At 39.2% G+C, this 18,241-nt stretch overlaps 1 protein-coding gene across 3 annotated transcripts; it reads right to left on the bottom strand.

Annotated features, from left to right (window-relative positions):
* Positions 1-4,553: 4,553 nt before the first annotated feature.
* LOC311053764 (uncharacterized protein) lies at positions 4,554-10,101 on the bottom strand. 3 transcript variants are annotated; one of them, XR_014601676.1, is made up of 6 exons: positions 9,941-10,101; positions 8,810-8,964; positions 8,602-8,685; positions 8,244-8,383; positions 7,053-7,571; positions 4,554-7,008 (listed from the first exon to the last, which is right to left on the bottom strand). XR_014601676.1 is itself a non-coding variant. In XM_084069451.1 (5 exons), the coding sequence occupies exons 1-5, from the start codon at positions 10,045-10,047 to the stop codon at positions 7,422-7,424; spliced, it is 633 nt and encodes a 210-aa protein (XP_083925577.1). In that variant the 5' UTR covers positions 10,048-10,101; the 3' UTR covers positions 4,554-7,421. The 3 variants fall into 3 exon arrangements, 2 of the variants coding, with proteins under 2 accessions (XP_083925577.1, XP_083925576.1); XM_084069451.1 differs by having other exon boundaries at positions 4,554-7,571; positions 8,810-8,957; positions 9,937-10,101; XM_084069450.1 differs by having other exon boundaries at positions 4,554-7,571.
* Between the last annotated feature and the right edge of the window lie 8,140 nt (positions 10,102-18,241).

Here is an 18,241-nt window from a genome sequence, read left to right as displayed (position 1 = left end):
TAAAACCCAACACTATCAATAACTTGGGCCCTGCCCCTCTGCCTTGGTGATTGCCAGAGTTGAGCTGGCTGTCAGACGAACTGAGTACACCGGGGGTTTGGGGGAGTAGCCTATAAGGACCTCTCATTGAAACCCTCACTTTCTATATTTCTTCTCTAGAGGCAGGTCTTGTCTGGGCTGCCACCTGGCCTGAGCTGGCCTAACCCTTTTGTTTAGTTTTGCACCTTTTATACAAAACTCACACAGCACATTCCACACATTCACACACTGCATATACTGTATGACTGATTACTGACTTATTCACACCTCATTCCATTCCTCTTGGTTATTGCCTTATTTCTTGAATTTTAGTCAAGTTAAAATGGACTCCCTTATTTTGTAATGTAAACCCTAGTACATGACACTTGTGATGCAGAAGTCGTTAAATTTGTACAGACACAATTTTTTACATCTGCAAGAACCTTTTGTCTTGTTATACCTGTGAAGAGTTGTACTTGGCATTAGGAGGAGTGTGTGATGGACAGCGCAGGTTGTTTGGTTCCAGCAAAGGGTTGCAGGATGCACACTGGACAAGGTTGAAGCTCTCAGGATAGATCACCCAGTTGTCCCAGCCCAGATCTGTCACATAAATAGGAGGTTATGTTACATAGTTATCTACTTGCAAACAAGTACTCTCTGTCTCTGTCTCTGTCTCTGTCTCTGTCTCTGTCTCTGTCTCTGTCTCTGTCTCTGTCTCTGTCTCTGTCTCTGTCTCTGTCTCTGTCTCTGTCTCTGTCTCTGTCTCTCTCTCTCTCGCTCTCTCGCCCTCACACATGCATGTGCACACACACACACACACACACACACACACACACACACACACACACACACACACACACACTCACGCACATACGTCGTACACACACACACACACACACACACACACACACACACACACACACACACACACACACACACACACACACACACACACACACACACACACACACACACACCTTTCAGGAAGATCTGTGAAGACATCTGACAGCACTTAAAGCCAGTGCTATGTTCAGCACTGGGTGTCACAGTTAAGCCAGAGCCTGCAAAAACGGGTTGTAAATTAGAGTTAAAGTTGTATGAGTCATATCAAGTTTGGAAATGTTTTTGTAATGAAACAAATTATGCTTGAATTGTTTTTTCAAGTGTTTTGCACTGTTTTTTTTATGCTGCATCGACCTACCTGTCCCATTCTGGGTTCTGTGAGTCATGGCATTGAAAGTGGACATCCATTGGTCTCTGACACTGTTCAGCCACCCAGCAGGCAGACGTGGCTCAGTCTGCAGGTTGAGAGCATCCAGGAGATCCTTCCTTATGGACTGCAATGGCTCCTGGCACCTGCAGACGGCCAGCATCAATGATACCATTGCATTACATGGTAATATGTTATTAGATAGCATGTTACATGTTAATTAGAAGTTTTTTTTTAAAGAAAGGAAAGATTCATATAGATGTGTGTCTATGATGTAGATGTATGTTTTCAAAACAAATGTCCCTTATTCAAAACTAAGTCATTGTGTGTGCTAATTATTGATCTTTTAGAAAAACTACTGTGTGCCAGTATGTGCCAATCGTAAACAGGTTCTCTCAACATGCTCCAACAAACTAGTCGTGACCCTTCAAATATCAGGTTACTCTGGATTGTGTCACAGCCAGAAACAAAATCTCCCTCTGTCCCTTAAAAAGGCCTCAACAAACACTGAACTCACACTGTAATATGCTATAGATGTTCTAATAATTAATGACAGCCAATATTATTTTTGAATGATTATGTAGCAACAGCAATCCTATAAAGATTGGCCTCAGCAGTATATTTCCATTTAGACAAGGAAAGGACATTATAAACTACTCAGAAAATGTGCCTCGCAGTATTAAGTCCCAAGACCTATACTACTTTGACCCAAAGTTTTAGAGACATGTAATAATACTAACCTGTTGTTCCTGTCAGTTTCTCTTTCAGAAGTGTTCAGGACAAATGTCATCACCAGTGAAGAGCTCAGCAGGACCGTCATGACAAAGACTGTGATGGACATGTTGAATCTACAATACAACTACTTTCAATACAGATGTATGGTGGGTTGGCGACTGAGGTTGGCTCTTTTTTCCTGGTTGGAGGAGGAGATAGGAATGACAAGACAAGGATGCTGTAGAGCCTGGGAACCTGCCTTTTTATCTTAGTTTGGCCTTGAGATATTTAACATTGTTGTCTTGTCCACACAGTTGTGTGAAACAGAGGATGTTCTACAGGAGAGAGAGAGAAGTCAAGAGCAAAGAATGCTAGGCAATAAAGAAACAAATGACAGATGTTTGTGGCCATACACTAACATAGTATGCAAACGATAATTAGTTATAACACATACGTTTATTTAAATCCCCAAACCCAGACTAACAGAACAAACCATCTCTAAAAAAAACTAAACAAAAAAGCAAACATTTGTCTCATACTAAATCTCCATATCAGGTTAACCAAAAAGAGTCACTTCCATAATACAGATTTTCTTATTTGTATCAGACCAGAAGTCACATTGACAGTACTATGAAGACTACTGCAGGAGACACAAGTTCACACAAAGGGTAGTTACTGGCTCCTCATACAAATCCAAAATAAGACACTGATAACTAAGAGAATAACATTGTTGTTATTATTATTCTTTTTTAATTATTTATGTAACTTGGAAGCTTGCAATTAAATCAAATAATTGCATTATGCCCTGAACTGAACCCATTGTGTTGTTCTGCTCCAATGCATTCCAATATGAAGTAATAATTTATTATCATGTGGCTGGAATTCTTGGTACAACACCTGCATAAAATGCATGCACGCATACACACATAATCATTGTGGGATTTATGGCCATAAATGACTAAAGTCCTTGAATGTCGGACATCTCCCACAGCTACTCCCTGTACTAACTGTGGGAGTCAACCTGGCACCTGTTATTGGTTCAGATCAAAAGGAATCACAAAGACTCTTTTATGCTCAGATGAAGACATGTGAAGGACACATTCTGGAATATGCATCCCTCACTACTGCTGGTGTTCTATAACTAAATGTTGTTTGTTGGCATTTTAACTGCATTTTAACATTTCAAAACAAGCAGGATTCTGTTACAACTCATGTCAAGAATAGAATTTGGACATGGATAGATGTATCCAAAATCCGGAAGACAAGCACATTAGAAATTAATTCATCATTACTCAAAACAAAATACTGTGCAACCTTAAAAAAATGATATCAAATCCATTCACCTTTTACTTACTTGCATTCATGTAATTGTATGACTGTATCTCTTTCATTCTCAATTCAATGCTGCCTTTTCATTATTTCATGTAGGAATTATAGGAAGACTACAGAACTTCCCAAGGCACCAGATAAAAAAGTGATTCTTCTTGTTTCTTGCTATATTCACAGTTTCAGATGCAGAATAGCACTACTGTAGGAACTTGTCTCTGTCCTGTTATATTTATTTGAGCAAAATAAATGTGTTACAAAACCCACAAAAGCAACAGCCGACAGGTGGAGCTGGGGTGGTGCGGGATGCAAAGAGGTGCACACCAACATACATGAATTGTTTAAATAGCATAATTTGAGATGTATTTTTGTATCATTGTGTATGCACTGTTGTTTGTCCAGATGTTTGAATGTTTATGGACCACAATGGAAATAAGCCTTTGGCCTTTTGTGATTATCCATTTGGCCTTTTTTCCATACTGCAGTCATTTTAGAACTGTGAAATTATTCAATCAAAGACAGCAAGAGAATCAACAGTGGAATGGGGCGAGCTTAAATGCTCGCTGCTTGACACATCACTTGTTACATAACCCACATCATGGTGCCCATGCATGTGACCTACTCAAGTTCAGGCAGATATTATCTGTCTGAAGCAGCTCGCAAGCCACGTATGATTTAAGTGTTGTGGGGAAATAGTGTGTAATGAATGAGGCAGCTATAGGGGCAGTTGATTTGAGTTCCATATCCTCCTGTCCAGCCACAGGCAACACCTCAAATGAACTTTCTTTTTAAATAATAATTTATATTGGGATGGAGGGTGGCTGATTTAAGCAGTCACGCCTGGCCTTAGTCAAACTAATTGGACTATTATTTATTGAGGTTTTTTTTTATGCAGAGCAACTGATAATGTTGAAGACCTTTTGAGAAGTGTGCAATAGACTGTAATCATTTTTGACTGAGAAACGCCTGAATTTCTGGAGCACCCTACAATGTTCCAACCCTACAATCATTGTGCCACCCCACCCCTTTTTCAGAGTTGTCAACAGGCATTTGTGGTTTTGCCAGAGTTAAATTATCATCCTAGATTTTGCTGTGTATAGCACACTAGACAGCTACAAACATTACCATATTAAAAAACTAATTTCAATAATCATGTTGGTTTTGTCATAAACAAAGATTGCCGTGAGAAAATAGACATACGGCACCTCTTTTTTTATAGTCAACTTTATTCAAAGAATAGGAGATATCAGTACATTTTTACTAGTGATCAAAATGACAGATGTGTCAAACACAATAAAGGATAACACAAAAAAAGTCCTTGTGGTCCTATATTCAATTCATCAGCATAGCATAAAAAATTAATACAATAATACATGTCATCAACAAATACAAACGCTATATGTACAAAGGAGAAAAAGGCAAAAACGGCGGCAGTGGATGACACCTCCTTCCGATGGGAATTTACCCCTTGTGGTCTCCTGATAGATGTTTTTTCAGGCCAATTTGAAAGAGACCAGTGATACACATCCTTTAATGGATGGTGTCAGGGCATTCCACATTTTGGTGGCAAAGTAGTAGAATGAGAATTTTCCCACGTTTGTTTGTCTTGTGGTACAAGATCATGGTCGATTGATTGAATACGTTATTAACAGTTTGCAAAAAAGCACAGAAAGTACAGTTTAATACAAATACAATGCTAAAAGGATTGAACCCAAGAAAGCACTATGGCTTGTTTCCATTTGGGTCAATTCCTAGAAAATTGAGATTACCAGAGGTTACTAGAGGTTACTAGAGGTTGCTCCCTCTAGTGTTGTGGCTGTGGGTGTTACTCCCTTTGGAGAAGTAGTTAGACAGGTATGAGGGTATTGAGGGCACTGTCCCGTTGATTATCTTAAATACCAATTCCATTGATATTTGCTTAACCCTGTCTTCTACCATGAGCCATCCCAAACTAGCAAAGTGTGTTGGAATTAGGTGCGTCATGGGCTTAAGGCCAATATCTAGTTTTGAGAATTGATTAACATTGGAATTTAACAGTGAACAATATAAAATATTAAAAAGCTGTCATAAATCTTACAAAGCATATCTATCTAAGTGTTAAACTCTTTCAATAACTACTGTAGTCAAATTACTACTCTTTTATAAGTACTATAATGATTTGCTGAACCCTGACCACTGAATGACTTGGAGCTCATTTGCATTCTATTCTTGTATGGTAATGCTAAGGTAAAATCAGTGATATTTAATGCATTACTTTCACTCTACCCACAATACATTTTGTTTTAAAGTTTTTAGGTACAGTATTTTGTATCTGTACAATATTTTGCAATGCTTTTCACTGGGATGTTATCAAACATTGAGATTCACAGGAAAAACTGCAGAAGGTGCAATATTGGTAAAGTACTGCGAGCAAAATTTTTAATTTGTACGATATGCATATACTGAAACACAACATGGAATATATATTTCCACATGAAAAAGTATATAACAAAACTGCAAAATGTAATTTCCCCCCAAATTTAAATGACTGCCCTTTGCCTAAGTGACTGGGTCAGCATTATTTCCCTTTGTGTCTTCTACCAGTCAAAACAAGATGAACCATGGCCAATAGCTTGTGGAAAAACACAGCACAGATGTTGCCTGTGGCAAAACATTGAAACATTCGGGAAAGAATTTGGGGAGAAGAAACAGTATTGTGAAAAAGAAAAACGTAATCTATGGTGAATTGTCAGTATACAATATCCAGTAAATAGATGTTCCTTGCATTCAAATTGTACTTTGACCAATACCACTCGATGCCATTTGGCCTTCCGCACAATGTGGAAATTCTAGGAAGCTAAGAGTAATGGTTGAGATAACTTTTGGCTTTGGACAACCACACATTTTTGGTGTTTTATCGCCTTGTCATTCCCTAACCATGTAGGGTTGGGAAATATGGCTGCCTGAAATAGCTCTGTGCAGTGTGCAGACATTAGAAATATTTAAGCCAGACCGACAACATTTGCCACAGTTGTGTCAACTGCTCTTCATAATATACCTGCTCTTGGAAATCAAGAAGTACTTGGACTGTAAAGGACGACTTCACCCATTTTCAACCTACCTATCTTCATATAATTGGTCCACACTAATGCTCATTGTAATATGGTAAAAAACATCCTCTTGGTCTGTGTCTCAGGGAAGGGCTGTGGACAGTTCAGAAACCCGCCTACCTACCAGTGACATCATCTGTAGACAGGTTTAGTAATTTCAAACTAGATTTAAACAATAAATATTTTAGTTTTTATGAATGCAAGACCAAGTGCTTCTATTTCAGCATGCTAACTTTCCAGGAAGAGAAACCATGCAGTTTGTTTTAGTTTGGATTCCACATTGATGATGTCACTGGTCGGCAGGGAGCTGATCTGTCCACAGCCCTCCTCCTCTGAGACACAGACCAAGTAGAAAAAAATGGTACCTTATTGTAATGAACATTAGTGATGACCAATAATATGAACATAGGTTCAAAATGGGTGAAGTGGTCCTTTAAGTAAGGACCTTAAATTGGCTTACTGTAGATTGCCAAATGTTTCAATAAAATGTAATCTAATTTAATTTCATGAGATATTCACCTTGTATGTTTCAAGAATCTCAGGATTCTATCCTGCCACAGAAATTGGGTGTGCAACTCAGTTCGATGCAATTCATCTGTGCTGCCAGCAGTTAGAGTAAAATGTATTCAAAGACAAGCACTGCATTATAAACTCTGTTATGCTGCTGGTCAATCAGTGACGCCCCTTACATGTACACTGGGCTTTGAGAACAACAAGGCTATGTTTGCCAAAAGTGATGCAATCTTATATCATTTTACCAGTAATCCAGAAATTGGTCAATTTAAAGCTAGACTATTTTCAACCATTGTGCTCCACTGATAGCCATCATATTATCCATCTTCAAGGGAATAACATAAAATGTGATGCAAACACAATGAGCTAGTGAGAGGAAATAAGTGCATGCATTATGTTTTCCTCCAAATTTTACATCATTTTGGACCTTGTTTTTTCTGTTGCATTAAAATGCTAAGATGTTAAACATTCAACACAACATGGTGCACTAGTGTGAAATACAAATGCCTGCCAAGGAGTTAACAGACATGCACAGGACTTTAAAACCAGCCTTAGTCTTCGGTGGGCAGCTGGGTGGTGTCTGAGACACAGCCACATGTACGGGTGAGCTGCACAGAGGAGATTACAACGGTGCCACCTTCTTCCATGTACAGGACAGGCATCATTACTTGGGAGATGGACTGGCAGCATGGCATCTGGGCCTGAAAAAGAGAGAGAGAGAGAGAGAAAGAGAGGGGGGGGGGGAAATATGAGTGAGGTTTTACTATCATATAGGTTATTCTATCTATTACATCATATATCATATCATATCAATCATATTAATCTCATATCACAGCTCACTACCGTTGTAAGGTTTTGGTGTCGATGGTCACAGAGCATGTTTTGCAGATTTACGACTTCTTAGCCTAATCTGGATTTTTGTCAACAATTGTCTCACAAAATCAAACAAAAAGCAGTACCAGTTTAAAATATAGCAGACTTAACTTTGGTGGCTAACAGGATATTGTGTTGACCACATAATAGCAACGTCCCCGGTTTAATTCGGCTGGAACTGCAGTTGCATAACCTTCCAGCTATGTATAATTCTATGGTCCTTCCTACTGTCTAAATTGAACTTGGTTTCATGTATGCATCTTTTTCAGCCCCACTAGTGAGTGCACAGGGCGCTTGTTGGTTTGACAGTTTGCAGGTGTAAGGAGTAGCATAGCGGCCTCTAGGGACCACTAGTGGGACTTATCTTCTAATGTCTAATGGAGATTAAAAATGTAAAACCAAACAGATATCAAATAATTTGTCATGGGAAATGTATACATTTTGTACAAGACAATAATTTTCAATATCTGTAAGAATCCTTTATCTTGTTTTGACCGTACCTGTGTTGAGTTGTCCTTGGCATTAGGAGGAGTGTGTGAGGGACAGAGCAGGTTGTTTGGTTCCAGCAGAGGGTTGCAGGATGCACACTGGACAAGGGTGAAGCTCTCAGGATAGATCACCCAGTTGTCCCAGCCCAGATCTGTTGGGACAATATGACATCACATACTGTAATTACCTACAACACACACACACACACACACACACACACACACACACACACACACACACACACACACACACACACACACACACACACACACACACACACACACACACACACACACACACACACACACACACACACACACACACACACACACACACACACACACACACACACACTACACTGTGTTATACCTTTCAGGAAGATCTGTGAAGACATCTGACAGCACTGAAATCCAGGGCTATGGCCAGCACCAGGTGTCACGGTTAAGTCAGAGCCTACAAAAAGTGAAAATGTAAAGTTTTTATATAGATTACTTTTTCTTAAAGCAAATATTTGAATTGTTCATTATTCATTGTAATTTGCACTGTTGTTGTGCTGCGATCTGCATTTGACCTATACCTGTCCCATTCTGGGTTCTGTGAGTCATGGCATTGAAAGTGGACATCCATTGGTCTCTGACACTGTTCAGCCACCCAGCAGGCAGACGTGGCTCAGTCTGCAGGTTGAGGGCATCCAGGAGATCCTTCCTTATGGACTGCAATGACTCCTGGCACCTGCAGATGGCCAGCATTATAAGTAAAAATGTTTGCACTGTCTTGTTGTGGACCATATCAACCTCTGACACTCTGTTGATGTGTGAATAGTTGATTAATACTGAATGGTTGATGAATTAATAAATATTCACCACTACTGTATGACAGTGCACCCTTAGCTTAAATCTATAGATAGTGAAGAGAAGTCATTATGACAATAATCTCTCAAGACAGATTCAGAGCTCCGCAGCTGCAGAATCTGTCGGCAACTCCCATTACAACGTGTCGAGGTGTGGTTATTAGGAATGAAAACAAAGGAGCACCCATTCTTGCCATCGGTTCCCAGATTGTTATACAATAACAAATCACAACTACCATGTGCCAGTATGTGCCAAGTGACATCGTAAAACTTGTCTGATAGAAACTAGTTTTCTCAACAAGCTCCAACAAGCTCTGGAATCAGTTTTGTAGACTCTTGTGGAGTGACTGATTATGCTGTTAATTCTTGTGTGTACCAGCATGTTTCAGCCTTTGTCACCACTCTTTAGTTCACTCTGCTCCTGTGTCACAGCCAGACTCCAAAATCTCCATTTGTACCATAAAAACTCAGCAAACATATAGGCTACTGTATCAACTATGAACTCATACTATGTTATACTCTTTGTTTATTTAATCATTATTCAGTTGTAATAATTATTTATCCTATAGAGATTGGTCTAGTCACCACCCTTTAAACACCAGGTCACTCTGGTCCTAGTCACAGCCATACTAAAAAATCTCCCTCTGTACCTCAAAAAGGCCCCAGCAAGCCCATAGTATTAACACTGAACTCATAATATTCTATATAGGCTTTCATGAATGACCGGCACAATCCAATATTGATGGTAATCCTGGAAACATTGGTTTCAGCTGTATATTTCCAAAGGACATTATAAACCTCCACAGAAAATACTACTTTGACTCAAAGTTTTAGAGAAATAAAATGTGTAATACTAACCTGTTGTTCCTTGATGTTTCAGTTTCTCGTTCAGAAGTGTTCAGGACAAATGTCATCACCAGTGAAGAGCCCAGGAGGACCGTCATGACAAAGACTGTGATGGACATGTTGAATCTACAATACAACTACTTTCAATATAGATGTATGGTGGGATGGCGACTGAGGTTGGTTCGTCCGTGCTAGTTGGAGGAGGAGATAGGAATGACAAGACAAGGATGCTGCAGAGCCTGGGAACCTGCCTTTTTATCTTAGTTTGGCCTTGAGATATTTAACATTGTGCTCTTGTCCACACAGTTGTGTGAAACAGAGGATGTTCTAGAGAGAGAGAGAGAGAGAGAGAGAGAGAGAGAGAGAGAGAGAGAAAGAGAGAGAGAGAGAGAGAGAGAGAGGTCAAGAGCGACGAATGCTAGGCAAAAAAAACAAATAAAATAAAAATAAACAACAGAAACAGATCAAAAGATCTCTTTCTAAAAAATAAACTGATGTTTAATCAAGGGATGATTTGCAAACATGTGTCTCATACTAAATCTCTATGTTCAGTTAACCAAAAATAGTCACTTCCAATTGAATTAAATGATATTGATTCTTGTATTTGTATCAGCCCATCAAAGGAAGTGATAGTGATGGACTATGAAGACTACTGTAGGAGACACAAGCTCTGCAGTCATCTCCTGTGAGGGTAGCATACTGGCTCCCCATACAAATTCAAAATGTTGATATGACATAAAAGACATTAATCGACACTGATAACAAAGAGAATAATATTGGTCTGTACTTGTCATTCAAGGACTGGAGGAGGACAAGAAACACCAAGCAATACTGAGGATCGCAATTGATGGAAAATACCTGTCTGCCTTTATGTTAGTTGTATACTATACAAACATACCTCATATGTATGAAAAACATTTGTAAATAATAAGCACAATAGACTGGGGAACACTTTGTATTTGCACCTGTTTATTTTACTACGTACAGTAAATACCTCAGCACCATTATTGTGCCTATTCAGTGTATAATATCTACCGTTATACCTTTTATGCACATTGTCTTAACTCCTTTATTTTTATGTAACTGCATGGAAGCTTGCACAAAACATGTTCACCTACTCATTCATACTTGGCGTTCAGTTTGAAATGCAATCAGCTTGAATAGAAACACAAACAGTTTAAATCTCAGACATGAATGGTATGCTATCTTGCTACCCTGCTGTCCTCTACTATGGAGGCCTAAATAGGGAAACAACTAAAGAAAATCACTGCATTATGTCTTGAAATAAAGCCATCATGTTGTTCTGCTCCAGTGTACTCTATAATTTATTATCATGTGGCTGGAATACTTGGTTCAACCCCAACATGCACACACTCACATGCACAGGTATGCATGCACGCACACACACACACGCACGCGCGCGCACACGCACGCACGCACGCACGCACGCACGCACGCACGCACGCACGCACGCACACACACACACACACACACACACACACACACACACACACACACACACACACACACACACACACACACACACACACACACACACACACACACACACACACACATATATAACCATTGTGGGATTTATGTCCATAAATGACTAAAGTCCTTGAATATCGGAGATCTCCCACAGCTTCTCCCTGTAGTAACAGTGGGAGTTAACCTGGCACCTGTTCTTGGTTGAGATCACAAGGAATTACAAAGACGCTTTTATGCTCAGATGAAGGTCTGTGAAAGACAGATAATATGCATCCCTCACTACTGCTGGTGTTCTATAACAAAAAGTTGTTTGTTGGCATACATTTTACCATTTTAAAACAAATGATGCAGGATTTTTACAACTCCTGTCAAGAATAAAAACATTTACCTGAAATCCAGAAGAATGAGAACCATGCACATTAGAAATGAATAGGCCCCATGGATCTTTTGGCCGCATAACCAAATTATTTTGGATACATTAAATTCAGTTTCAGCTTCACTCACCTGATGACTACTCAGGTGGTTTATGATGAGCACTGGGGAGGGGGGGTCGTTAGGGGTTGTCTTGCTCAGGGACACTTTGACACAGCCGGGGCTAGGAGCCGAACCGGTGATCATCTGACCACCAGATGGCCTTACCCACTAAGCTACAGCCACCAAAACTATTAAGATGTATTCTACATAATTATGATGAGACTTATATGCAAGTGTACCTTGAGATTTGTGTTTGACCTTTGGTGACCTTAGCCCCAAAATCATTGAGAACCACTGTGCTACAATTTGAATAAAGTATCATTTAACTTGACTTCACAGAAATAACAAAACATAAAAGCAAGCAACCTAAAAGAAGAGACACTGAAATAAGAAAACATAATAGAGGAGTAGAAGAAGTCAAATTATAACAGTTAGATTTAAAAGCCATTAAAAATGTTTATATTTAAAACAAATACATTAAAGTAAATCAGTCAAAGGAGAATGTTGAAATCAGCTGTTCATCTTCTGTAAATTAGTTTTGTACTGGTTTGTGACAGGTGATGACATTTTCCACAATGTTATCCCAAACTTGTTAGTATGTGTTAGTATTTCTGTAGTCAGAGAGAGAGAGAGAGAGAGAGAGAGAGAGAGAGAGAGAGAGAGAGAGAGAGAGAGAGAGAGAGAGAGAGAGAGAGAGAGAGAGAGAGAGAGAGTTGATCTGGCATGACCACATTCTGTTGGCCTAAACTGTATTTTATTTCATGTCGGTACAGAATGGTGGGCAGTTGTGTGTTATGCAATCAGTTTAAATAAAACAAAAACAAAAAAAACATGTTTTGAAAGATGATGTGTTGTGTAACTTTACAGATTTCATGAAGCTTCAAAAAGACTGAGATCACTTCTAGCTCCAGTCAACAACCTACACAGTCTGTTGATCAGTCTCAGGTGATGGGTGAACTTCCAATGATGTGAATCTAAAACTGCTGTTCATGTGTAATAATATTAGGACAGTGAAGACATACCTTTATAACTTTCAATTAATTTCAGTTAAAAGCGTGGCTTGATGCTGTAATTAATACATTTTCTAAACAGAAGGTGAAAAAATGTATCATAATGTAACCCAGCCATAAAATAAGTTATACTTTAAATAGTATTAAAATCATTTAATGAATGGTTTGTTTAAAAAGTGTTAAAAGCCTTTAAAAAGGTATGTGTTTTTGTTTAAAAACGTAATGTATAACTCATGACTAATTCATTAGGAGTTTTGTTTTGTTTTGTTTAAAAGCAATGTTTTCCTGTTTATTCTGACCAGCACTTATGGGGTTAACATTCCTGTGGGGAACGTAGCTGTTAGAGTGTGTTGCTGCCCGGACGGGAGAGAGGGGGACACATGAAGAAAGAGAGGGAACGTATGAACGTAACGAGTGGTTTCATTCAGAGACATTCTGTATGATATTATATGTTTGCAGTGCACAGACCTGCGTGTAATTTGTGTCTTACATGAGTGTTTGCACAACAGTCAGTATAAGAGGACAAGCTGCACGTTTGACAACAACAAGAAGACTTTCTACACGAAATTCAGAGACTGTTGTTTTCTGTTGTGCTAAAGGCTAACGTCAATGATAACAAGCTCACAGTGAGTCGAGAGTCAGTTCATAGCACGCGAACAGTCGTTTCTAGGCCCAGTTTAACTTCCACAGTTGAACTGTTAAGGTGATAGTCTGTTGTTCTCTACTGGAGGACACAAAGAGGACAATCCAAATAGAGTTTCAGAAACCAGGGCTTCACAAATAGTTCTCTGGCAACGTGGGATGAGAAGATTGTGTCTGGACTGCACTACATGCTAGTCTGCTACTAACCTGCACCAGTGAGTGACTGTTGGAGTAACAAGGAACATTAAGGTATCACTCTTTTATTTCTGCTCACCAAGGAGTGAAGGGGCCAATGTGATTTGAGGCCACAACGCACACAAGCAACGACCAGGCCTGCAACTCAAGGGTTTTAAGTTAACTTAGAATAGTTTTGCCGGCTTTAAGGTGGTGTGTGTGAGAGTGTGTGTGTGTGTGTGTGGGCCCACAAATTATTATAGTTTCCTTAAGTGACTTGGTGTTTGAAAGAAGGGTTTTATATTTTTGAATAATATCTTTGAGAAGGTATATTATTTTTGGTATTTTGCAATAACAGTATTGTAGCATTTTGTATTCCTGAAAGAAGAGGGGTATTTGTCTATTAAGGTTTTGAACCTGCATTATTGTTGAAAAGAACATTGGTATTTGTTGTTTACATTTATGTCTATTCTATTTTATTCTATTTTGCACCAATCATTGCACAAAGAACTAAATAATTGAGATTTATATTTTTCTAACTACTTGGTTGTGTGAATTCATTTCATTGTTACCTTTTAGATAGAGGGTCCATTTGGTTACAGACCTAAGTATTTAAAATTGAAGCTAAGAGAGGCTAATTTAATATACTTTGGGTTAAAAACTGCATGAAAAGGTAAATTGATAACTGTGTGACTTTAAAAACTGCTTTTTCATTTATTATTATAAAAGAGATTCAAGATAATTAATACTGAGTTAATCAGAGTTAAGTTAAATTTATTTAAAAGAACTCAAAAGCCCTCCCCTCATTAGCGTGACGATCGAGGGGACCGCTACAATAATATTCACAAAAGAGATGCATTTTCAGAATAAAAGGTGGCACAAGTTATACAGACGCCACATAATATAGGAATAGGCGCTCGGATGGCAGTGGTAAAGTCGGTAACGTAGCTGCCCACCACCATGGAGGTCATGGGTTAAAATCCACCGTGGTGCATCTGGCCTTGTCAACCGGGGCGGGCATGGTGATAATTGGCACCGCTTGAATCCGGGCTGGGGCGGTGGCGGCGCCGGCGCCTATCAGCAGGGAGTGTGTGTCGTGCGGGAGGAGTAGGACGAGGGCTCCTCCCGGTGGAGGCTAAAAAATAAATAAATAATGATACAGGAATATAGGGGCATCAATACAAAAAAAGGAAAAACAACAATTATCTTGATTGCCAAATGTTGTTGTTACAGATTATGATCATCTATTCTGCTTATGATCCTCTATTCTGCTTTGCTTAAATAACGGATGTCAGTCATATTTGAATTATTGTTCACTTTTAAAGCAGTATCCAAATATATATTTATTTATTTAATTAAATAAATTACATGTTTGTTAACATTTTATAAATAACATTGCAAGTTTATATGTTGTTTTATTAGCAGATTTGTTTCCAGAACAAAAAGGGTTTATTATAACTATTTCCACACTGTTGAGGTAAAAGAGTACAAGAGTTTCAATGCCTGGCCTGCAATGTTGCTACATGCTGTATTGTTGAATAATTGGTATTACTGGCTGCAAAGAATTCCTGACTCATGAATTTAGGATTCAATAAAGTTTCACCTTCAACCATCGTGGCCACTGCTATCTGCCATCCTAGCCAGTAGATGGCGCCTAAACACAGAAAACGGGTCCCTGGCAGAGATAAAGGGGGCAGACGTTCCACTGGTTCTGGTTCTGGTCAAGTCGTGTCAGTCTGGAGAACAAGGACCCAGCAGAGATTTTGGAGCAGTGCTTCTACATCAGTGGTTTTCAAACGTTTCATGTCAAGAACCCCCAAATTAATATGTAGCCTAATTAGCCAATTATTATTATTATTATTATTATTATTATTATGACTTTAATTTCAACAGCTCTGATATCAGGAGGTGCTAGTCAGCAAAGCCTTGTTTTTTCTACACACTTTGTTTGAGGGGGAAAGTAGGACAAGAGAAGCTGCAGGCTCGATCAGCCCCCCCCCCCCATCACATCACATCACACGCACGCACACACACACACACACACACACACACACACACACACACACACACACACACACACACACACAATTAAAAATGTGAAGATCAAGTCAGCATACATAAATCTGTTGAACCATATGAACCTCATAACCTCAATGCCAGTGATCATGTTCACACTGAACACATGTAACGGATTATTGAAAGCATTTCTTGGTCTGCGGGTCCTACTGTATGTGGTGCTAAAAGCCTTACATCACCTTTTAATCGCTTGTTTTATTTGCTGACACCCTACATGAACGGATTTTAATGTAATCTGACTCTTTTATATCTCTTTTTGCGGAATATCTAATTAAATATTCTTTATTTGGTAACGGGATGGCTGACATGCTTCGTCCTTCCATGTGCTGTTTGTCTTACTGTGTGTTTTTTTCCCCACAGACATCATGTATCAAATCCAACACATTCCACTTCCAATAATATGACTTGATGTGGAACAAAGCAAGAAAGGTCAGAGTTAACGCCAAATGGTCAAAACAACGGATCTGAGAGAGGGTTGCCTCTTGATGGTGGAAGAGTATCTGATGGAGGCAGCCTCCTCTTGGGTATGGCTGGACTAGATACTGAGAGATGCTGCCGTTGCTAGGCAATGGGCTCAGCGCTGAGAGAAGCATAAGGGAATTGCAGGGAATGAACATGGGAGCAGCTTTCCATTGGTTTTCTTTGATACAGTGATGTCCCACTTCCCAATTACACCTTGTATTTGGCCAGTGTCCATCCACACCACCACACCTCATGGTAATATAGCTGTGGTGAGAGGCAAGGCATGCCTGTTGCTATCTGCTCTGATATATGTCAATTTACCATTACACTGTTATCCCTATTGGACAAGTTTTCCCCCAAAACATGTGTAAGATTTTCAACTATATAGCTAAAGTAGCACATACAAGCTCACAATGGGTTGCAATGTGATGTGTTTTGAGCTTGTAGATCCAATTTTTTGACCCTGGTGCCCCAGGCAAATTTTCTTAATGTTCCACTTTTTTCCCCTCCACATTTTTAAAGAATTTTCTAAAAATAGCAAAAAGAGAAAGTTTACAAGCTCACAATGCATTGCAATGTAAAGCTTTGTGAGCTTGCACTTTGGCTATTTTCACTATTTGAAGTATAGGGCTTAACCTAAAGGTGTGTGGTTCAGAATTTACTGAATTTGGATTTACATGTTTACAGGGTTCTATTTGGTAAAATACACAGTAATCATTAATTGAATCATGTTGTACCCGTTGTCCCCAAAATTACCACCCTGACATTTTAATGTTATGGTTATTCTATAAGGATTGAATAATTGTCAAACGTTTGTATACTATGGTACCAAAATGGCATAACCCACCCACCCCCTTCAAGCATAGTGTGCATACTGCACTGTTCATTTTACCACCAGCCACTTGTGTGACTGGATTACTGATTTATAGTCTGCATTTTTTTATTTTGTATTTTATCTTATTTTATTAACACCGACCTACTCGGGGAAGGGGAAATAAGGGAAGCTGATGCCTACATCCCCTTCCCCCACAGACAGAGATTTGATGCATCCTCCATAGAGCCGTGGATGTAAATTTGTGGAGAGGTTTGAAGTCGATTGATTCCTCATGTATAATCCTCAGACTTTTTAGGACATTGGATATTCATAGAAAAACTATCCCTGCAACATACTGTACATCACAGAAGCTTTAATTGTGTTCTTGCTTTCACTACCAACTTCTTGGTTCTGTAAATATGTCAGTTTTCTCTATACTGTGAGTCAACCCTGGTATCTCTGTAAATCTTTGTCATTTGCAGAAATCCTTCAAAATGGTGGTCTGTCTGTGTTTTGAATTGCTTTTAGCCCATGATTTTTTTATAAAAGCTGATCATGCAGTAAAATATCCTTTGTTTCCTTTCTGTCTGTTCTGTCTCTGACCTCGTATTCACCTTATCCACTATTGGAACCAAAGAACACTGTCAACATCTCCAGCACAAGATTCCCTTACAGAAATTGCTTAGCCAGGTCTTTGAATGGTTAGAGACTTTGTCCAAGATGACAGGCTTTTGACTGTGACTCCTTAAGCAATTAGGATTACCCTAACATGATTAACACACAATAGAACCTAGGTCAAACTTTTAATGACTTATCACTCCTAAGAGGAAAGTCTGTTTGTTAATACTTCCTCCGAGACTGACATTTTGGTTGTGGTTACACAAATGAATGCTCATCGTCACTTATGGGGGGTTGAGCATGAGCCACTTGGGAATCGGTCCTACTCACACAATCACCGCAGTCACCACTATTGTTATCACCAGAGTGAGAAACCAGTGAAATTGTGAGATAGAAAAAAAAATACTAAGCCTGAGAATAAGTGTTGTAGCAATGGGAATCCACATTCATGCGTAATACAGAACATTCATGCACCAACTGCAGATGCCACACTGGTAATGGCTTGTCAAGACCTCGCACCTGCAGTCAAAAGGAATAATGTTACAAGCAGTG

This window comes from Gymnoscopelus microlampas (assembly GCF_963454915.1).
Source record: "Gymnoscopelus microlampas genome assembly, chromosome: 10".
Taxonomy (NCBI): domain Eukaryota; kingdom Metazoa; phylum Chordata; class Actinopteri; order Myctophiformes; family Myctophidae; genus Gymnoscopelus; species Gymnoscopelus microlampas.
This window is presented reverse-complemented; position numbering and strand designations above follow the sequence as displayed.

What these genes read in the sequence shown, in the direction of transcription:
- LOC311053764 (XM_084069450.1), bottom strand. Translation starts at nt 10,047, where the DNA reads ATGTCCATCACAGTCTTTGTCATGACGGTCCTCCTGGGCTCTTCACTG. An exon ending in GAAACATCAAGGAACAACAG is followed by an intron (nt 8,965 to 9,940) that starts GTTAGTATTACA and finishes GGCCATCTGCAG; the next exon opens with GTGCCAGGAGTCATTGCAGT. An exon ending in CCAAGGACAACTCAACACAG is followed by an intron (nt 7,572 to 8,243) that starts GTACGGTCAAAA and finishes TCTCTTTTTCAG; the next exon opens with GCCCAGATGCCATGCTGCCA.